The following is a 23,763-nucleotide window of genomic DNA, read 5'->3' on the forward strand; positions in this document are numbered from 1 at the left end:
ACACTTTTGGCAAGCAGCATGAAGGGCTAGTTTACAGAGGCTGCTTTTGAAGGCTGCCTCCCTTGCAACTGAGAACTGCCAGAGCAGTCCAAATAATCAATTTCATTATTGAAATACAAGAAACAATAGCATGGTTCGGACACACTGACTCTGTAAGTACACATTAGACAATACAAACAATGCTGCAAGTCTTGTACACCAGCCTTGCTGCCCCAAAATTGAATTCACTGGAGGGAGGAGGAGAGATGGTAAGATTATCAAGGCTCCTACTTGGCGAGGAAGTCAGTTCTGGTCTAGGCAGTACAGTTGCATGGATCAAAGGTCATCCAGCCTCATTAGTCTTCACCAGATGGCAGTGGACAACTAGAGCAGACATTGTCAGCTGCTTCCCAATAAGAATGGATAACTGGACCAGACTCTGGGTGTGCAAGTCACTGCCATTCCATCACAACTCCTCCCCAAGAATAATATTTTAAAATCTGCCACTGAAAATGACTGTGCCACACAAGCAAGGAGCTACACACATGAAGCCATCCTTCCAGAGCTGTTATCAAAGCATACACCAAGTGCTAAAACTTAACTCTGACCTACATATGCAGCAAAGTGGTAGAATGAACTGTATGACTTGAGCTGGAGGCAGGGCAGAAACCTGATGGTCCTGTCCCTAGCTGTAGGGCAGCAAAACAGGGTCAGGTACAGAAGTTTCTATGTTACCCCCTGCCTTCAAACTGCAGAAAAATATAACTTGGTAAGTGAAGAGAAAAACATGTCCTGCTTTCCCCACAGTGGCTAGACTGAACAGCAGGGAGCTAAAGAATGCAGAGAAATGAATGTCAGTTTAGGTTAAAAAAGAAAAAGGGAAATGCGCAAACAGAATGAAGAGTAAATGAGACCAATCTGTTCAAGCCCCTAATACGTTATAGTAGTCTGAAGGGCATATATTATACATTCTGTAACACAACCCCCAAACTTCACTATATATTACAGGGAAGGGGTGTGTGGGTACAATAATCTGTGGCTGGAAGAGTACCCTGTTCACTTCCTCCCAAGTCTCAGGAAAAAACACTGTGGGAAAATCCACTTGATTTCCAGAGGGCTCTGGGAGATTTTGAGAGTGCAGATGGCTGCTCTGTCCAACATGAAAATACCTGGTGTGTTGTGCAGGGTCCTTTGTTGATGTTCTCTGCCTCCCCTTTTAAGCTAACCTACTCCCATAACCATCATTAATTCCTCTGGTAGCAAATTCCACATTTTAACCGCTTGTTGCATGAAGTATTTTCTTTTGCCCATCCTGAATAGAGTATTTTGGGAAAGGAAGAAAAAGTTCTCTGTCTACCTCATAAGTTTATAAATCTCTAAATCTCCCCACTTAAACTCTTTAGCTTTTCCTCAGAGGGAAGGTGCTCCGGCCCCCAGGCATCTTGGATGCTCAGCTCTGTGATGCTCTTTTTGAGATACAGTGACCAGAACTGAACACAGTATTCCAAATGGGGTTGCGCCACACATCTTCGCAGGAGCAGTGTGATACTGGCCCTCCGCATAGAAGGGTAAAACACACGTGGCCTCCTGCTTGCAAACATGGGATGGTAAACCTTGCATTTGCAGCCCTCCTCAGAGGAGATCCCTCCTGCATTTTCACTCTGGCCCATTGCACCTTTTTGCCTCACGATGAGGCTGCACGGGAAAACAAGCCAAACTCCCTTTGGCTTTTCAATCACAGCAAGCCAGCAATCACGACACAGCAGTTCTCTCAAGGACTGACACTTTCTTCCCCCCACCAAGCTTCAAATTCTTTTTAAACACTTATGTGTTGCTATGCGGTAATGCCACAACACAGATGCATTTTAATAAAAATCAACACTTCCACGTTGCTTTGGAGAAACACCAGAACGATACAGCAACCCGCCCTCCCCTTTTGGGATTCATGTTCTTTTGGACTCTATTTATGTCTGGGTGGATTTCTGAGATGCTGAACATGATAACTGGAGCCCAAAAAGTTATTTTCTGTAAATGGTTGACTGAAAAATAAAGCACTCACACCCCTGTATGATTGGGAGAAGGGGTCTGAGTGCTTTCTCAGTTCATTTCCCAACTCCAGAAAACACAAACAGGACTATTTTTGCCTGCCTGAGTTGTGAGAAGGCTGGACATGGTAACTGAAGACCAAAAAGAATTTTTTGTAAACAGTTGGCGGGAAAACAAAGCACTCAGACCCCTGTATGATCATGAGAAGGCTGCTTGATCACCCTCCCCCCTCTTTCCCAGCTTATTTCCCAACTCTAGAAAACACAAACGGGGCTGTGTTTTGCCTGCCTGATCCCCATAAGACTGTGGACACTTTTGCAGAAGTTTTTATTTTACCTTTGATGACAATATAGCTTTTCAGTCGCAATGCAATGCAGACGGCGCCATTTTTCTTTTTTTTAATTACTCGGAACAGGAAATGGAGAGGGGAGGGCAGGCGCAGGTACGGGATAACTCTGCAGAGACCCCTCCATACGGGCTTGCCCCTGGTTGCTCACCGTTGGGATGTGAGAAAAGGTGGCAAATCCACTTTTTGCGATTTCCCTCATCCCGAGGCAAATCTGGGCAAAACGCGAGCCAGCCCCTGGACAGCCTCAGGATGTAGGCAATGTGATGTAGAGGGGGATCTAAAACCTGGCCACAACCAGAGGCTGTCCAGGGGCAGATTCCTCATGCAGAAACAGTCCTAATAACCCCCTCATAGAGGTTTCCTTTTTCACTGCTGTGGCAAACTGGGTTGATGCTTTCATAGAGGTATCTATTACAACCCCAAGATCTTTTGCTTTCTCAGTCCCTCTCAGTCTTTTTCTTTCTCATTCTCAGCAAGTTCAGACCCTATTAGCATATTCTTGATGTTGAGTTTTTTCTTCCAATGTTCCCCTGGTAAACAAAAGCGCAAGCTGAAGCCCCATCTGATTTTAATAGGGCACAAGTGCTTAAATCATGCACATCTCATTTCAAACAAACAGACCTGCAGCTATTTGAAAGCTAAGTGTCTGGCAGCGTCACTGTTTTTTACAGCTTAAAGAGGCTCCAGCTTTTAGAAAACATGGAAATTAGGCACTCCCATTATGCTGAACATGTACAGTTCTATTTATTTTAACCATGTAAGAATCAATATGGCAGTAGTGGAGACATGCCTGATCCCTTGACAGCAAGTGCTATTGGCAACACATGTTCAGGACAGTAATGAGTTATAAGGCTTCTCTGATACCCCCCAAAAAACAGTTCTTGTAGATAATCATGCCCACAGGATTCAGGAGAAACAGAAAGGGGGATATGGTAACCCAGATAAAAAGGCATTTATCAACACTGCTTACCTTCACTACAGGATGCCCACCAGTGGATGCTTTCACAGCTCCTCTGCTGCCTTCTGTTTCATAATGTGCTCTGTGATGAGTTTTTGGTTGCACTTCTATCTTCAGTTCACACTGACCATATTGAGCAGGTAAAGGCCAGTCTAGGGGAGGCAACGAAGATGTGCTAAAAACAAGAAGTGCGCAGTGAAATTAGGAAACAAACCAAAGTACTAACCTAATAGAGAAGACTGAGAACTACTAGCATTCACACGTGCACCCCCAAAAGTACAGACTTTTATAAGGGGTTTGGCTCCTAAACAGCAATAGTGAACCTGCACAAGATGAAGGACAATTGTCCGACTCCCACCACCTGCAGCCTTGTATCCCCATGGGCCAATGGATTCCCAGAAATATCATGCAGGTCAAAATGGGGGTAGCTCCAGCGGGGAAAGTCAATCAGTGAACATTGCTCTCTCCCTTCAACTCAAGTGGAACAAGAGTACATGAGCCAAGTCACAGCACTCAAAGTTTGCTGTAGAAATGACCCCCACAGCAAACAGTCATAAATCTCCCCAATGCAGAAACAGCTTCAAAAGTTCCTGAAACCAGAAGAGAGTCTCTTGGGACTGGGAGGCAAGCAAATTTAAACTAGTCATGGAACTTTGTTATTGCATATGGTAATGGTAGTGAAACTATTATGTGCTCAAAACTGGAAAATTTCAAGAACACCTATAGTAGCAGACCGGCTGATGAAAATGGTGGAATTTGCACAAATGGCTAAGCTTATTTCTTTGATTAGAGAAAAGACAATAACTTAATTTATTATCAATTAGAAACCCCATACTGGCTTTTTTGCAGGAAAGTGAAAAGAATGAGTCGATGACTTGTGGTTTTGCAGAATACGGGTAAAGAAACTTAGTAGTCTGAAGTTGACGATAATAGTAAGATTGTTAAAAGATGTAAGACATATAAAGAGATATTAAAAATTAAGAGATGTAAATAGATGAAAGTTTTCTCTTCTAAATTTGCAGTAGTTTGCAATAATTTGAAAGTAAGCAAGCAATTTTCATATAGAATTCTATTTTGAAACAAGGGTTAATGTTATTGGTGTCTGTGCCACCATTCAAACTTTCAGCCTCCATTTTTATTTCATTCTGTCGGTGCTAGTGAAGGCAAGTGTAACAGCTACGTCCCCCACCCATCACTTAACCAATCATGAGTAGATTTAGTAGCACAGTAAAGGTTCTCGACTTGCTACCCATTATAACTGCAGGCATCTCTATCAGACTCCCATGGAAATTCATTAAATTACACGTTTTTTTAAAAAGCAAATTTTGATGGATTCACAACAAACAGGTAAGATCCACAAGCTCCCCATACACATGTATATACTCTTACAGCTCCTGCTCTATGGAATAGCCTAAGGAAGTCGGAAAACTCCTATACTTCTATCACTTTGCAGACTATTATGGTTACAGTATAGTTCAAGGCTTATTGTATGTTTCATCTTGGGTTTTTTTGCCCTGTCTTCTGCTTTTATAATCCCATTGCTGTTACATTGTTATTATGCCTGATGCATTTTTCCTTTTTGCAATTTTTCTTATTGCAATTTTTCTTTCATAACTCCTGATGCATTGTTTATGGGCTGACTTACACTGTCTTATTACATTGTTAAACTGTGTGATTTGCCTTGAGACAGAGCCAGAAAGGTGGGCTATAAAGTAAATAAATAAAAACAAATGTATTATTAGATTTATATTGATGATTAAAGTATCCCGGTAAAGAAAGCAACCAACTCAATACAACCCTAAAAAAGCCCTATTGGTCTTTGATCTAGCACTTCTTCATATATGATGTGCTCAACCCACTAACCTTTGCGGGAGATGCCTTGTTCTAGATATGACTACTTCAAGAAGTAAAATCTAAGAATGCAAAGCAATTCTAGCACCTCTCTACAGAATGCCTTTCTCAAAGACAGCATGTTGAAGGTCAACACTGCAATATTTCAGAAGGTATGTAAAAATGTTTTATTATTATTATTTATTAAATTTCTAGCCTGCCACTCCCGAGAAGGCTCGTGGCGGGTCACAAAACGTGCATAAAATCCCCAATAAAATTACCCCTAAAAACAGTCCAAAAACTATACCATAAAATACACAGCAATCCATACACAGAATCCAAGATATACAGCAACAAAAAAACAATAACTAAATCTCACCCACTATTGCTTCCGGGGGTGGACAGAGGGGTTGCTGATCTTACTCCGCCAATAACCCAGGAGGGGGGTTAGACAAGATTTGGGAAGGTTTGCAAGGCAATGACAGGCATTCAGAGGTGGTTTGTCATTATCTGCCTCTGTACAACAACCCTAACATTCCCATCCAAATACTAATCAGGGCCCTGAGTGTGCTTTGTATCCAAAACCTGACAACATTGGGTTAGCCTGGGCTATCCAGGTTAGGGCAAAGTTGCATACTCAAAATTTAAACATGGTGGCTCTCATACATAGCCTACAGTTTCAGTTGGAACCACCATTCTTATCTTATACTATAACAATAAAATACCTTACTCTAACAATTATTTAAGAAAGTATATGACAAAGCCAAGAAATATGGTGGTGTTTTTTCACAACAGCAAACATCTGTATTATTCAGAAATGTTCAGTACTGGGCTCCAGTGGTCACATTTCTGAAGTCAACATTCACAAGCAGCTGGGCAGAGGATGTCCATGTATTTCTTCAGATCATAAACCTACCATAGCCCTAATCTCAACTACAGCTTGCAATCATCAACAATTCTCTGAGCAAGATTGATGCCTTGATGTCTAATTGGAAAAAACAGTGCTCTTTTGGGTCATTATGTGGGTTACTCCAACCTACCTACCAGTATTCCACCCCAAACCATGTAGTTGCCACCATTCTATTCCAAGAAATGTGAAGCCATTCCAAGAAATGTGAAGCTAGGAGTTGCTGCCTAAGTCAGGAGACGGAGCTACACTGCTATTCACTCACTCTCCATATTTAGGAGATGAAACACCAAGGAGAAACATGCCTCTCTCAAGAATGTAAGACCAAGAAACTGAATTTCCTAGCTGATTAACTAGCCTGCAAGGGAATGGATGGGATGAACACATGCCCACTCACCTCAAAGAAAGCATTTACTACACTTATAACCCACTGCAATTCGCCCCTGCCCCTCAAGGATTAATTATGTCCTCCATTTTATCCTCATAACAATCCTATAAGAATCAAGGCCACCAAGTAAGCCTCCATGGCAGCATGAAGATTTGAACCTGGGCTCCTAGATCCCAATCCAACACTCTAACCACTTCAGCAGACTCTCAAAAATAAGAACACTCCTGATTTGTTCCTACTTGCTCAGTCAACAGGGCAGGCATGGAATAAGGGGTATTTGCATACCAGAAAGAGCTGCTTTATATATATTATTATATTTATTGTTTTCTCCTCTACATTACAAAGAAGAAACATGGAATAGCATGAATCTGATTAACTTGCAGAAGTGCCAAGGGGAATAGCAGTTTTAGACTGCATACATTGGTTAATGCACTTTAGCACAGGAAAATCCAGCTGCAGAAGCACATTTAAAGTGCATTATCCATCACATGTGGAATGGGAGGTTTTTAAAGCAAAGGAAGGTATAGAAGCAGAAGTAAGGTAACATTTATTTAGATGTTTGGATCCCCAATGGTATTCAAAGTTGCTTACAGCAACTTTTTTCTCTTCTCTGTCATTCTCTCATCAGGCCACAATAAATAATGGACTTGCTGGCTTACAAGTTATATCAAAAGCGAATTTGGAAGAGGAAATAGTGTAGCTCTTCTTCTCTGCAAGCCCTGAATTCTGTGCGCTATCAGTGGCACTTTTCCACTGATGGCACTGAACGCTTGGAAGGCCTCTCCCCAGAGGCTTGCCTGGCACCCACTTTACTGTCTTTTAGATTAGATAGATGCCAGGCCAAAATATTTCTTTACCAAGCATTTTGATGTTTGTCTTGGTTTGCAATTGCTGTGAACTTTCTCCATGTGAAACAATTCACTGCAGGCTTGACTCATACAACAAATCTTGATGGCAGTCCAGAAATTAATTTTGTTTCTGTCCCTGCCTCCTCGCCAAAAAGTTCCAAGCCAGCATACATTAAGACTCCCACATGGCTTCCTATCCCTGCACAGCCAGACCCTACTTAGCCCCAGAAAAAACTGCTGCATCATGTGCCTTCAAGGCTGTGTGCATGATAACTCACTTGCCTAGGAATTGCTAGTGGCTGTCAGATGGGACAGTGATGGCAGACATGGGGCAGAGCACACACTGCTACTCTATTGTAAAAACCATCCACCACTCTTATATACAAGTGCCTGGAAGGCGTAATGGTCTACCACAAGATATTCTTCCTAGTCAAGAGATCAAACTCCAGAAGCCAGGCTATCCGCTGGAAGGGTACTCTTGCCAGAAACTAAAGGACTCCACCATGCTTGTTCAACCCAAGCTAGAACTGGTCCTTTGTCAAACAGCCTGTCAGAAAAGGAGGCCAGCTGCTCTTAGCCAAACAGTAGCAGCTGCATGAAACGTTATGTACAAAGCAGCAAATGGGATTTTCAACTGTTGGTCCCATTTCATTCCTTTAAGGACTGGGGGTAATTTTCTCTGCCCTCACTTGTTTCATAAATAAGAATCTGTTGCAAGAGTTATATTTGGGACTTAAAAATTGAATTTTTATTCAAGGTACATGTAGATGAACCAGTGAACAAATATTTGTCCACCAAGTTCACCTAGTAACCAGAGGGATAAAAACAGGCTTTCTACATGTGCTGGCAAAAGTTCAATAGGAACCTAGGAAAATTTAGCAGAGATAACTAACTGCATCTGCACAGACTGAGGCTGAGACACCGATATTTGAATATTAAAATGTTTGCCACTGGGGCACAGCTGGAAGTCAGAGCAAGCCAGGGCAAACAGGCAGCTGCAATCAAGATGTATTAACTTTTTAAAATATACCTGTACTCTAAAAAGAGCCATTATATAGTGTGTCAACTTTGAATTGTTTAGCTTTCTAACATCAAGGACTTCAAAGGTACTTACTTAGCTTAGGTGGATATTTATCCCCAGGTCAACAAATATATTTGAAGGCTATGTTTACCTAAAGCAGTAATATAAATTAGCCTGACTATTAGTGAGCAGAATGTAATCAAAAACAGCTCTGGTATTAAAATGTTTGCTCTACTTTATTTCCTTACAGGCATAGTCGCCATATCTTTGAATGATAACCCCACAAGGATAAAGGAACTCTGAACTGCTAATTCAAAATTAGGGTTAACGTTTAAATAATAAAAAAAGCTTTGATGGGCCAGTGACCAAATGCTAAGTACTAAGGCCTTATACTAACTCCTTACTGATAAAGGAGAAAGGAAAACTGGCGGGCATTATACTGCACTCCCTTTTTCTGTCACACAGATCAGGAATAGAAAGATTTAACTTGACGTGCAAGAGGGGAATTCTTTATATGTTTTCCTGGGGGAGGAAAGAGAAAGACAAGACAGCCTCAAAGAAAACGCAGCAATTTCACTGGGAGGCAGAATCCAGACCCCCTCAACCAAGGCAGAGTAGAAGCAGCTACGCTGAGAATGTTCATGTCTTTGCGACATGCTCCCAAAGCAATTCTGGACGGTTTCAGCATGAAAGCATCAGTTATATGTAGGTCAAGTAAACATGAACACAATTCTTCAAACTTTCAGAACCTCCTTGTTAGCAATGTGTTCTCTCTCTCCACCCCCATCCCATTTTCTCCTTTGGGGGGAAATAAAGCCCTCACTAAAGAACAGAGAAAATATACAATCTAGAGTTCATATACAATGTTTAGTAAATGTAATGGTTTCCAAGCTATTAATGTCAGGGAACGACTTTGACTGGAGAGAGTTCTAGAGACGGGTATTAAGGCACACTCTCCCAAATTTGTAGATGTTGTGTATTGCAGGATAAAAAAGGATCATCCAGGGGTAGTCAACCTGTGGTCCTCCAGATGTCCATGGACTACAATTCCCATGAGCCCCTGCCACAGGTTGACTACCCCTTATTTAGACATTATCAAAATAAATTCTTGCCAGAAAGGTTGAAGCCTGGCCTATCCTATTCCAGGATTATGCAAAGTGTGGTGACAGTCATGGAATCCAGTATGGTGTAATGGTTAGGAGTGTGGACTTCTAATCTGGCGAGCCGGGTTTGATTACCCGTTCCCCCTCATGTAGCCAGCTGGGTGACCTTGGGCTCACTACAGCACTGATAAAGCTGTTCTGACTGAGCAGTAATATCAGGGCTCTCTCAGCCTCACCCTCCTCACAGGGTGTCTGTTTTGGGGAGAGGAAAGGGAAGGCGACTGTAAGCCACTTTGAGACTCCTCCAGGTAGAGAAAAGTGGCATATAAGTTCTTCCTCTTCTTAAAAAATAGAAGAAGAAGAAGCACTAAATATCAAACAAATGTTTTAGAGTACAGATAGCAAATCCATTTTTCTGCAAGGATAGCACAGCCTGGGCTGGCATAATCAAGGACCAGCTCTAAACCAGCATAGTACCACAAGTAAAATATCAGTAACAGTTCAACAAATGAAATGAAAACATTCATTAGCACACAGAGCTGTAAAATATATAAAACCTTGACCTGAACAATATTGTCTTTATCTTAAAGAAAGTTCCAATTCTATTTACCCAATCAGTGTTAACAACTCTAACAAGTCACAACCGACTTATGTTATGAGTCACAAATCTCGAAAGGCCTTATTGGAGGCTGCTGGTTTTCCAGGCAAATTCTGAGTGTCTGCATTTGTTTGTAACTAGCGAAATACTTCTAGAGATTAATATTGTATAGTGTTTTACACATTACATGCTTACTGTATGTATTCTGAAAGCTGTCTAGAGGCAAGAAAGGTTTAAAATATTTACAATACTAGAAATCAGTTTACTTTCTTGCGTTGTAAGCTAAAACTGGAATAAGAAACCCTAAAATCAGACTACCAGTCTAAGAAGGAAAGCAATTGAATTTAAGAGGAACACAACACATGCAAATGAGAAAATTGAGCCACATGCCAGAAGCCTCCATACATATCTAGTTCCATTCCCCACAGGCATAGCCGATGTGGCAGTAGTGCTCTTCACCCTAAGGTAAGCCACACGCTATATCTAGAGAGGTTCAACTAAGCTTCCTCCAGCTTAGAAGAGACTGTATCCTAAAAGAAGGCTCCTGGCCATGTCAGCACAAGGAGTAGCAGGAGACAACTATATTATATCTACAAAAGGCCTGCCAAGGTCATTTGGCTGAATTGCCTTGTAAGCGTTTACTATAGCAGTGTCCTTATTTGGGATTATATCTGGATCAGATATATTTATAGAACTCAGGTTTTCCACAAAGTCACTATCCTCACAAGCTTCTTCAAGAAAGTTCTGGTTCCTAAACACGACAGCCGGTATATTATGACAACTGTATTTGAAAAGACATGTCACACAAACCGGATTATAAATCCACTTATAATGCAAGGGGCGGGGAGCGGTTCTTGTAGCAAAGGCTTGCAGGTACCTCAATAGAGGACAACTACTACAGCAGAATAGATTTGGGCGGAAGGGCCTAAACAGAAACTAAATGAGGTGAGATTCCAGGGCAGAGCTGCCTCCTTGTTAGAGGAATGGTACGCAGCACACCACCACAGTAGCAGCAATGTGCTTTTACAGCACGTAAGCAGGACTGAAAGAGGAGAAGATGGCTGGCAGTGGTTGTGAGAGTGAGAAGCTGGTGGGGGAATGGTAACCAGCAGCTGGGATGGAAAGTAGCCCAAGCAACTTTACAAGGGAGAAATAATGGGTCAGGTATAGGTACCCCCTCAAATACCATCTCTAGGTATGGTCTGGGTATCCCTCAAATGTCATCTCTGCTAATAAAGGTACAGAAGCTCATTCTGATTTGCCCTTTAGCACTCTTTTTACACTTAAGATTCACAGCCGTTTTGGCTTTGTTCTTTTCCATTTGGCTGTGATCAACAAAAGGAATCGTATTTTAATGGCTTTCTTGGTTTTCCTACTGAACTATACTGCAGGTGATATATTCCTTCTTTTACCTTGGTCCTCTTACCCAATTTTCTTTTCACATTTGAAGCTCAATGGAACATAGTAACTTGCTTTATTAAGCAAAGCAACTGTCTGTACAAGGAACACTTTTTATAACTGAAGGGAAAAACTGTTAATGTCTTTTCATACATACATTTTGGCAAATCCCCAAAGGACTTTATAATATGAAAATGGATCTGACTGAGATATCCAGTACTCAAAATCAGGGAAACAAATCCATAAAACTTTATTGAGTTCTAGAGTTAACTGTTAACTGCAGTAATATACTCCAAGAAAGCTTCACACTCTTGCCCCTTACCAAGTAGTAAAAGCCAGCTGCTAGGCTTTTCTACCAAGAGTACTCTAGAGTGGTCCAACTATGCACCCACTCATAGCTCAACACACCAGACCTGGAACCCTGCAACTGAGGATATGTGGAGAAGGAAGGTGAAGATTACAAGGTCTTCCCCAAATGGCAGCAATTCTCAGGCCTGCTGACAATGCAGTGCCCACAGCTACCAGCCTCACCTACCATTTACTAAAACTCAGAAAATACTAAGTGGCACTCCAATCATTAGCTGTTAAGCTTATCAGACTTCAGATACACCAACACTCCAGTGATACGGCTTTAGGATTAAAAGGGCTCTTTTTTAAAAAGTAGTTTTCATTTACTACTTTAGGATGGGGGTGACGGACCCAAAACATCCCAGTGAGAGCTCACAGACTCCTTTAATCTGACTTAAGTTTAAACTGCAGCTTTTCATCCTAACTGCAGGATATATTTTTATCCTAACTTATATGCTTTTTATCCTTTTATCCTTTAAAAAAAAAGGATAAAGTTTTTATCCTAACTTATATGCAGATACCATGGACAACAAGAGTTTAAGTAAAGAAAAATTTCAGAGGATGCAATTAATGACTACCAATTTTGACTCACTATCTGCCCCAGAAAAATATCCAGTTATATTTTTAATGGGATAAGCAGCATTTACTATGTCATTTCAGCAACGGAACTTGCTTTAGTACAAAGGTATCTAGGAATAACTGCTTAACTGTTACTCCATCACACGTTACAAAAATTAAAATCAGAAAAAGTTATACACTGTACCAAAATGGGATGTAATAAAATAAAATAAATAAAACTTACAGGGCATGTTAACATTTTAAATGTTAGAAAAATTCAGCAATCTTTACCAAGATGGTGAGAATGTGCATATCTCTATGAAACCATACCAGAACTTAGGAGACAGAAAACTACATTAGCAGATTAGTTAAACTGTTAGCTGTAGAACATTTTAATATCTGAAAACCCTTCACCTTTAGAATTTTAACAGTTGATTGATTTCTGATTCATACCAGTTTAATGACAATGATTACCTAGAGAGTTCCAAAGGTAGATGCCATACAGCTTCTCATTTTAGTTAGATGAATTTAGGTAGATTTTGAGGCTATCTGGGCACTGTGACTAATCTGTGAAAAGTGTTGTAACCACAGGAATTGTCTCCATACAGTAAGTGAAGAATTACGCACTATTTGTCTAATAAAACTCAGCATATTACATTATGCACACCAAACCTTTCTCCCAAGAGGTAGTAAACCTTGTTTTGTTATCCTTACACCACTTACCGAAATATAGGAGTGTGGCCAGGCTTTGGTTTGCTCCAGGTAAAATGTGAAGGAACAGAAAGAAATTGGTCACCAGGCAAATCTTTTTTCAGTGTATGTGGGGAAGCAGAGCTATCCTCTACTGCAGATTCAAGGGATGGTGATAAACTACCCTGTTCTTCAGAACAAAGCTCTATTTTCCCTGACATAATGGCAGTTTGATCCTCAGAGGTCTTTCTTGTTTTAAGAGGGATGTCAGTCTCTGGGCAACATTGAAATGGTGAAAGGCCAGGTGTCAGACCATGGAGAGAAGAATTTAGCCATGTGTCTTCTGTTATGCTTCCCCTAGGAGAGTGACCTGGGGACGGGGTTGGAGAGTGATGAGGAGAAAGTGAACCAACGTAACAGATCTCAGCGCTAGAATGTCGCCGCTTTCCACATGGCGATGTTGGCCTTGATGATGGTCTTGAAGTCGGCCTAGGGCTAAGCCAATTTTCATCTGTGATGCTAGTCCTAGGAGAATGACAAGGAGATTGTCTGGGCGACAAGGCATGGCCAAATCCATAAGATGGTTGCCAAGGTTCATCTACTGGACAGCCCCTCGGAGAACCTCCAGGAGATGCCAAAGGTGACCCAAGGGTAAATCGAGCAGCAGCTTCATTCAGCTCTGAATCCACATCATCATAAATGTGAGAGATAGACTCACAAGAGGAGGCATCTGAGAACCAGCTCCGAGAGGAAATGCTGCTGGCAGGACTTGGGCTAAGGGATGATTCCCTGTAAGATGGCTCAAGGGGAAGATACAAGTGGTCCCTCGAAGGCCTGTCCATATATTCATTTTGAGGGCCATTTGTGTGCAATTCATTTTCACTGGCTTCTATTCCTTGATGACAGTTAGGAGAGATAGATGTAATCTGAATACTAGGACATTCAAAGGGCTTAGGACCACCTAGTGGACTGTATTTAGATTCTGGTATTTCACATGATCCGTCATAACCTTTATGACCATGCAGTCTAGTAGGTGAAGACAAAGGAGAAGGGTGTGATTGAAATCCATGACATGGGATACAAATAGGATGATTTACAGATGATGACGAATGGTCTACATTGAAGATACACCCAGATGCACAATCATCTGGATCAAGATCTGAAAAAGGAAAGCAAAGACAGGCATTGAAGTGCATTATAGACAGGTAATTCACATTTAAGACCACAGCCTATTTCAAGCATTTCTATTATAAACCAAACAATACCCAAGTTGTTGGCCTGTTGCAGAATTCTAATTTTATCCTGCAAGGACAATACTTCTCAGTATGCTTAGTTCAGACTTCTCAGATCACCGTGAGTTGCTGCTAGTTAATAAAGTAACTGTAATAATAAGCACTGCCAAATCACAACCTATTTACAGTGACCCCTCGTGGGGTTTTCAAGGTGAGAGATGAGCTGAGGGCATTTGCCACTGCTGCCTTCAGCAATGGCAACCCTGGGCCTTCCCTGGCAGATACCCTTCTACATACTAACCATGGCCAACCCTTCTTAGTTTCAAAGCTCTGAGGGAGCTCAAGCTAGTCTGGCCTATTCAGGCTGCTTACTGAAGAAATGCAAGTTTAAAACCCTTATGGGGCTATATGAAGAAGAGTTGGTTTTTATACCCTGCTTTTCACGGGCCTGCGGCTTATAATCACCTTCCCTTCCCTTCCTCTCCCCACAACAGACTACCTGTGAGGGAGGTAAGGCTGAGAGAGCCCTGGTATTACTGCTCAGTCAGAACAGCTTTATCAGTGCTGCGTCCAGCCCAAGGTCACCCAGCTGGCTGCATGTGGAGGAGAGGGGCATCAAACCCGACTTGCCAGATTAGAAGCCACTGTTTTTAACCACTATACCCTTTACTCCAGATTTAGGACAATGTTTAGGTGTACAGTTTTTATTTGTTTCCTAGGACACATGAACATATAAAGCTGGGGCCTTTCTCATCATCTGCTGTTTTGAGATGCTTTGACTTGCCGTTAAGAATTGGCTTTTTCACGCTCCTGAGCCACAGCTTCTCCCTGCCTATGACTCAAAGTCAAGGCAAGTTTTGACATCTGGAAAACCTACTGCCCCTCTTTATAACACACAAAGGGATATGTAGCTTTATAAGGGAATATAAGAGGACGTCTCGCTCACTCAGGAAGGTACTCTCAGATGATGGACTGTGGCTGGTACAGAAGGATGCAGCAGCTACGGCGTGCCAGTGGAGATTATCATTAAAACATCATCTCATATGGATAAGTTAAAAAGAGAGAGACTGCTTCTAGATTACTACACACTCCAAGATGCAGAGAGGAAAGGTTAGATTAGTTTAAATAATACATCGTATCTCCTAATGTGATGCAATAATTAAGAACGGTGGCTTCTAATCTGATCAGCCAGGATCTGGTGAGCCAAGTTTGATTCCCCACTCTTCCACATGCAGCCCTAATAGTGTTGTTCTGACCAAGCAGTCCTTGTCCGAAGCCTCACCCACCTCATAGGGTGTCTGTTGTGGAGAGAGGAAGGGAAGGCAATTGCAAGTCGCTTTAAGACTCCTTTGGGAAGTGAAAACTGGGGTATAAAAAACTACTCGTCTTCTTCTAACCAAACGGCATGAAGATAGACCATAGTCCACTCTTGTGCAAAACGCATACACACATCCCAGTCACCAGAGGAAAATTCACATGTCTTCCAGACAACCATGCAAGGAAACTTTAGGTGTGCATGCAGAAATCAAATGAAGCTGCAATTAAATTCTACTCAGTTTGTAAATGAGCCCACATATACAACTCTCATTTCCCCCAACAGCACACAAAACTTGAATGTAAACATCTTTGTGCCCAGCTAGAATTTAAATGCAACTTGTTAAAAAATCTGAGGGTAGACTACAAAAACTGGGAAGGGGAGTCACTTTCTATTTGATCACACATTATTAATACAGAGTGGGGCATATGAACAGACAGGCAAATCCCTTTTGTGAATATATCTGCAAGACTGACATATCCACAAATACAGAGTGGATTCCTTAAAGCCAAAGGTTTGGTGACATAGAGTGTCAGACTGGTATGTACATGTCTAAAACCACACTGCAATGAACTGTACAACAGAAAGTAGAATTGAGAGTTTTCACACTTTGTATACACTAAAGTGAAAAAAACAACATCTGATATGAACTCTACTATAATTCTGGAGATATACACAGGTGAATCATTAGCAAGGTACAATGTTAATATAGGGTTGCATATAAACACTACATGCTAAACCTGAAGAAGTACTGTCATTATTCCCATTCTACCTGAAGGCAGACAACACTGTATTGCAGTTACAGGTATAGCTGCAATACATCACAAGTTGTTACCAGAGAGCCAGTGCAGTGTAATGGTTAAGAACAGCAGACTCTGATCTGGAGAACCATGTTTAATTCCCTACACCTCCACATGCAGCCTTCTGGATGATCTTGGGCTAGTCACAGGTCTCAGAACTTTCTCAGCCCACCAAGAGGAAGGGTAGGCAATTGTAAGCCCCTCTGAGACTCCTTATGGTACAGAAAAGTAGGATAAAAAACAACTTGTTTTCTGAAAAAAAAAAGGGATTTGCTGCCACTATAGAATCATTCTTTATAATCGGACATCCTACTATCCTTAACACTATTTGGCTCCCTTGTATATTTAGGAAACAGCCTCCTGGGAGGAGACTGTCCAGGGCCCTGTCCGTCCAGGTCCACTCTGATAGGCCCTCCCCCTCCAGCTCCTACCCTCCCTTCCTTGCCTGCTAGAAGCCTTGTGGCTGCAGCCTCCATTGTCACCCACAAGGAGAGAGGCAGCAACAGGACTTTGCAGCCCGCAGTTACACTCCTGCTGGGAGGGAGCGGAGGGGGGGAGTTTGCAGCCCTGTCGCCGCCAGCGGGCGGGGGCCTTTCCACTCCCTTTAGCCCACTTTTGTGGGCCAAAGGGAGCCACGCTCACCCTTTCATGCCCTCCTGCCTGCCACCCCTTTCAAAGCCCATTTTTTAAATGGGCTTAGATACTAGTCATTTTATACAGAGGCTTTTTAGTTGTCATAACTGGACACAAGGGAAGACAACAGCCTGGATTCAGAGTAGACTTTCTCACCTCCCTCCTTTCCACAGCAACACAAAATGTTCCCCCCAAAATCTGTTCCTGTAGTCAGGGTACCCCCAAGGAACAGGATTTCAGGGACATTTTGTGCTGCCATGGGAGGGACAAGAAAGTTATGTTTTGCGGCCAGGCCGCGCATGCGCACATGCACCATGTGCGCCCGGAATCGCACATGTGCGGCACTTTGCGCATGTGCGAATGCGTAAAAGTGCCGCACATGCGTGCTTTTGGCTGCGCATGGCGCATTTGCACATGCACGGCCGGCCCCGCACAGGCGCGATGCGCAGGCACGGGCCGCGCATGCACGATGTGCGGGTGGGCCAGTTGCCCTGCCGGTCCCCAGCCTCAGAAAGGTTGGGGACCACTGGTGTATAGTGTTTAATGCTCCATATTTCATTTATCCTCACAACTCTGGAAAATAAAGGTCTGTTTCACACATGCAAGGCAACTAAATAGGAACTAGTTAGTAAAATGAATTACACCACTGCAGACTGGACACTTGATTTCCCCCCCTACCTTGCTTCTCTATAATAGTTATCTTGAATGAACTTGTCCTGGGTAGCAGAACTTATGTCTGCCAGATAATCTTCAAACAGCACAAGTTTCTTCTGGAATATGCCACTTCTAATTTGTCCAGTTCTTTGTTAATGGACTAGATCAATCCAGATAACTCTAATTAGGAGCAACATCAGCAGAAAAGACAGGAATCGCCTGTCTTCCCTGACCTGGTCACCTTGACTATGGCAACTGTCATCCTTTCATCACATCTTCCATCACACTCATTCCCCTCTCTTGCTCAGACATCAAAATGCACTTTATCGGCTTCACTTCCATATGCTGCACAAATGCCATGTTCTTTTTCTGAGGGAGGCAGTTCTTTTCAAGAGACAGGGCTAAGGGACAGAGGACATCATGGCTGCCCTTTTTCATTGTATTATTTGCTCAATCTATCTCTGTGCAGCATATGTGTGATTTTTCAAGAAATCCTTTTTCATTTCAAATGCTTGCACTTGCTCTCCATACCACATAATCCTTCAGTATTTGCCTTTAAAACTCTCCATAATCTTGACACCACCCCATCTTAATATTTTTTTCTCCCCAAATCCCACTACATCCCTGCTCATAACCATTACTCCTCCAAGTCACCTGAAAATCTCTGATCTTTTGAAATGAGTGCACAATTCTTTCATGAGTTCCCTCAGGCGTGAACAATATACCAAGGCACCCATATTGTACTACCTACTTCACTTCCATTTAAATCTTCCAAAAATCCTCTGGCTTCATACCTAGACGTTATCTCCAACTGAAGTGAAGACTTACATTAAAATGCCTCTATACAAATTCATTTTCTTATATATTCCGTCACTTTCCCCTTTGTTGTTTCAATCTTCCTCCTTCCTATCATACAATTGTAATTCCAACTGTAACTTCCACTACCTGCTGGGATCTGACACTTGGGATGTAGGAGGCTAGACTGCATATTGCTGAAGACCTCAGGAGGCAGAGGATAGATTTCTTCGGCATGGACGGAATGGTGTCTATTTTTCCTGACCTCAACTGGGGATTGGTAGCAGAAAAGAGCTGGGGGGGGGATCATTTTTTAAAAGTGCAGGATATTTGCAGTGGCAGTTAACAAACTTGATGACGCAAAACTCCTCAGCCTCTCCTCCACTGGTGGCCGTTTTAGCAACAGTCAAAAAAACATCTTGCACTTCCATAAATAACAGTTTGAATTTTGTAAAATATTTTAATACATAAACAATGTTGGCTATTTTAGTTTAAGTCCTTTTTTTATTAGTAGTACTACATCAGCAGTCCGGGCAGTAACAGGACACTGCATTACACTGGTTCTATAACTGAATTTTGTTCTGCTGGACAACAAGTACCCAAGCATGGTGGTTGTTCTGGGAACAAGCCACGGAAGTCCCCAGGCTAAAACAGTTCCTTTCCCCTTGCATACAGAAGAGATCTGCATTCCCAACAAGTCTTTGGTTCCAAAAGCAGAGTCGGGATAAGGTGAGAGAACATGTGAGCTTCAGGATTTCCTAGTACTGCTAAACTAGAGTCAGTCATTATATCTGAAACCCAATTGCAAACCCAATTCATGAAGAAGAAAGTAACCCAAGGACTGCCATGTAAGCACTGGTCTGATCACATCTCAATATCCAGTCATCTAGAACTTTTTAATTAATGTGTGTCAAGCCAAATGACCACTCTTCAAATGACTTACCAATTCCAGAACTCCCAGGTGTACATGGCATGGCTTAACACATTATCATATGTCCCTTTTCAAGGCTTACATAGAACAACATCCTATTCACTCACTCAGCAGATGGGTGCTCCAGCCAACTTGAGAGGAAATGCAACACTCCCAAATAAAAGGAAATGACACAACGTCATTGTTAAAAGTCAGGCTTTCAGCTGCTTGTCTCTAGAGATCTGAAGGCCCCAGGAAAAGGCGGGGGGAGAAATACCCAAGAAAACCAGTTTCCCAATGGAAAAAAAGGTAAGTTTGAGGGAGTGCTAAAAAACAAACAAACCTATATTACCTCTTTCAGAATGAAATGCTTTTTAAGACAAGGTTTTCTTTACTCAAAACGTGTAGCATTAAAAAAATATATGTAGAACAATCTACAGCCTGAGATGGTAATTCCTATGTATACTATAGACATAATTTGAAGATAATTGATTATTTAAACACAGATTATTGCTAAAATTAACAGATTATAATGTTCAAAGATGATACGATAATGACTAGTTTGGCATTTTCAAAGTTATAAAATTGAACTCCAAAGTATTGTTACTTTATGAGACTGTGTTTCTGTCTAAATAACACTTTCCACTGCTTACTACAAAATCTGTTTTCTCAAATTCAACTCCCTTCCCCCATTCTCAGACAGGAAAAAATAAGATGGATGTGTTAAGATGCATAAGGCACAGCAGTTTGCAGTCTGAGTACTGGAAATATTTATTCAAGACGTTTTTATGCTTCACCAGTATCTTGCTTGATATTTGCAGTTTGGCTTCTAGAAAACTAAGGCATGTATACTACTAAACTGCATAAATCTGCCAACTAGTACAGTTTTACAGTTATAAATTATATATGTTTTATTTTGTTAAGGCAGTAAAAGTTTTCGGTTGATAGGAAAGTAAGTATTGCTTGAACACTTTTTGGAAACGTTGTATTTCTTCCTGCCACTTCAAAGAAAAAAAATATTGCTACATAAGGAGATGCAGACAATGTATGCAACTATATAACTAGCATAAAAAATGTCATTGAAAAAAAATTAAACAGAAGCACCCCTAATAAAGTTCAAGATTGAGAGTGAGAGGTGGTCATGTAGCTAACAACTAGTAGCAATACAACTTCCAACTGATGCTAGCAAACTGATTCCATGCAGCTGTTAAAGGGGAGATAAAATTAGGGGCATTAGGGGCAAGGAAGACTTAACATCCCTGCAAAAATGGAGCTCTGGATCACATACCACTGAAAAGTGAATGGGCACCTAGACATATAGAAAATACTAGAAAATACCAAACAGACCAAATTTTCATACAGCACTGCTTGGTCAGCAAACTGCTTAACACAAGACCATGAGACATGGGCTAGAGGTTATGAGAAATTGGTACCCATGAAACAGATTTTCCTGGAACACTTTATGAAGGCACTTTCCGCCACCACCAACAACATATAGCACCATGATCTCCAGGCTGATTGAACAATAAAGAATGGTAGCCAATCATCCAATTATGCTTGAATTCCTAATTTTTAAGGCCATGTCTATTTGGTTTCAATTAAATATGAACACTGCAAGCTCTTCAGAGAGATTTTCAGATATGTCCACAAAAGTCTCTAACTTCTTGCCCACACAAGACAGCAACAAATACCTCAGTGGCTTGGAAGGGAACAGACTCTCATCCACAGGCCAGCAAGCACATGGCTGTTTATAAACCTGACTTGCAGCTAAAAAGACCGCAACATGGAGGCAAAGAGAAGCATTACCTTCTTGCCAACTTGGTGTCGTGATTAAGAGTGGCAGCTTCTAATCTGGTGAGTCATGTATGATTCCCCATTGTTCCACATGTGGTCAATTGAGTGAACTTGCGCTAGTCATAGACCTGGGAGCACTTATCACAGAGCAGTCGTTCTCAGCCTCACCTATCTCACAGGGTGTCTGTTGTGGGGAGAGGAAAGGAAGGTGATTGTAAGCTGCTTTGAGACTCCTTTGGGAAGTGAAAAGAAGGGTATAAAAATCAACTCTTCTTGTTCAAACTGAGAACACTAACCAGTATTTTGTATACTCCGCCACAGCATAAAGAAGCATGTTCTCTATTCGTCTCTTCATAGTCTCTTTCTTTACCCAACATCTTAATAGTTCCACGTTCAACATTTTCAACTTGATTCCTGGCTTCCTACAGGCTTTCTAAGCAACTAGGCTAGATTTTACAGGTATGTAGGCTATTCAAGTCACCAACATACACTGGGGAGCAATTAATCGTTTCTCTTTTGCAGAAACCGATACAGCCAAATGCTTTACAACTTTTTTAAAAATGCAGAAAGAAGTTTCTGCTGTATTTTAACCACATCTTTTATTATAAACAGCATTTTGAATATTGGGTGTAGACCAAAAATGCAAATTAGGTAGCATTTTTAAAGCTTGTGTAGCAGGATGCCAGTTTTCATTCACTTAAATTATTTCTATTATAAGAAAGATGGTATCTTAAGAATGTTTGCAGAGCCAGATTTTTTAAAATGAATTGATCGTGTCTTCAGATTCTGAGTACAGCAATAAGTAAGGCTTCTGTAATATTTCAGCCAGTAAGGACTAATGGTTTTATGATCTGAACAATATAAAGACAGAACAATAGTATAGTGGGTATTATCTATAACTGTGTGAATATACAACCATCAGGAACGTAAGAGTGATTCTCAAGTTTATGCCAAGACATTTTAAGGAGCAAAAGGGATCTAAACTTCTTCAATTTTGAAATTTACTGTGCTGAAACATATTTGCATTTGTTTTCCTAATTTCCCCCTAAAAGATTTTAGTTTCTATCAGATTTTGCAAAGGAATCCAACACAGGGAATTTTTCATTCATCGAGCATAAAACTGCATTTTAATGCCAGCTATAAAACTATTTCTTAAAGAGAGAAGTGAAGGCTTGAGCTCTTATTAGCCACACAATAAAATGTCACGCATCTCTCTTACAACAAGGCAAAGATCCATGGACAGGCTGAGCAAATGGCAAACTTCAAGAAGGCTTCCAGCACAATACCCTTAGCCTGGTTCTGTAACATACTTAATTGTTTTTTTTTTAATTAAAGGAAGGGGGGACTTGTGATAATCTTCAGGCATGTGGTTCTATCAAAATTTTCCTTCAAAGCATCTCCATTCCCAATATGCAATTTCCCCACATCTAGAACTGGAGTGGGTGGGAAGAGAGGAATTCCCAGCATTCAAGCATACGTTTTTCAAAACCTTATTCTTTGCTTACCCATATGCCATTGTGGTGAGAGTTCTTCCTTCCATGGAGAATTAGTGTGGAATAGTGGCTAGTTAGTATATCAAACTAAGGTCTGGTAGACTTAGGTTTGAACTCCAATTTGTAATAAAATTCATTAGATGACCTTAAGTCACTCTCTCTTAGCTTCCCCTACCTTACAGAGTTGCTGTAAGCATAAAATTGGAAGAGCCCTCTAAACCACCTGTACATAGATAGACCCCTTGGTATTTCCTAACCACCACCTGCCTATCCTAAACAAACAAAATATCTCCAAAACACAACTACCAGAATTAAGAAAGCCCCAGGACACTTCATACAATACCACTGCATCACAAATAGTTCACTTGAATGTCAGAATGCTCCTTAAGTCATTGTTCCCAAGTATGCCCACTTAACCGATTTATCATTGCGAGTTCACAATAAACCCATCAGCTGGAAAGTCCACGGTCCAAAACTCACTGGGTGGTCTGAGATACGTAATGATATCTGTTTGAAATGTGCTACATAAATTAGAAACTTTATTAAGGCATCCCTCAAGTACCACACAGTGCCCTACTTTTTTCCATATGTGAAAACTCCACCGGTGCAACTCCAGCCCGTAATGACCAAAAGTCTAAACCTATTCTAGTCACCAGTTTAATGTTTAGCCTGCATCTGCACTACTGAACTGAAATAAGTTAGAAACCTTCACAACAAACAGGGAGATCCCATAGCTCAGCAAGAAGGATATGTGCATGCAAAGTATATAAAGGTAAAGGTTAAGGTATCCCCTGTGCAAGCACCGAGTCATGTCTGACTCTTGGGGTGACGCCCTCTAGCGTTTTCTTGGCAGACTCAATACAGGACAGTTTGCCATTCCCTTCCCCAGTTGTTACCGTTTTAGCCCCCAGCAACAAGCTAGGTGCTCATTTTACTGACCTCAGAAGGATGGAAGGCTGAGTAAACCTTGAGCCAACTGCTGGGATTGAACTCCCAGCCTCATGGTCAGAGCTTCAGACAGCATGTCGGCTGCCTTACCACCCTGCGCCACAAGAGGCTCATGCAAAGTATATACATGGTCCCAAATTGAATCCCTGACAACTAAGAGGATCACTG

At 41.5% G+C, this 23,763-nt stretch overlaps 1 protein-coding gene across 2 annotated transcripts in view; it reads right to left on the reverse strand.

The window, feature by feature from the left end:
• Positions 1-23,763, reverse strand: part of NFATC3 (nuclear factor of activated T cells 3) — a 58,780-nt gene that overhangs the window by 32,354 nt on the left and 2,663 nt on the right. For both annotated transcript variants that reach the window (XM_077310655.1, XM_077310654.1), the window contains exons 2-3: positions 13,055-14,180; positions 3,345-3,507 (exon numbers count right to left, since the gene is read on the reverse strand). In XM_077310655.1, the coding sequence (XP_077166770.1) occupies positions 3,345-3,507; positions 13,055-14,180 (1,289 nt within the window). The remainder of the gene's footprint in view (positions 1-3,344; positions 3,508-13,054; positions 14,181-23,763) is intronic.

The sequence above is a fragment of the Paroedura picta genome, chromosome 14 (assembly GCF_049243985.1).
Source record: "Paroedura picta isolate Pp20150507F chromosome 14, Ppicta_v3.0, whole genome shotgun sequence".
NCBI classification, from domain to species: Eukaryota; Metazoa; Chordata; class Lepidosauria; order Squamata; family Gekkonidae; genus Paroedura; species Paroedura picta.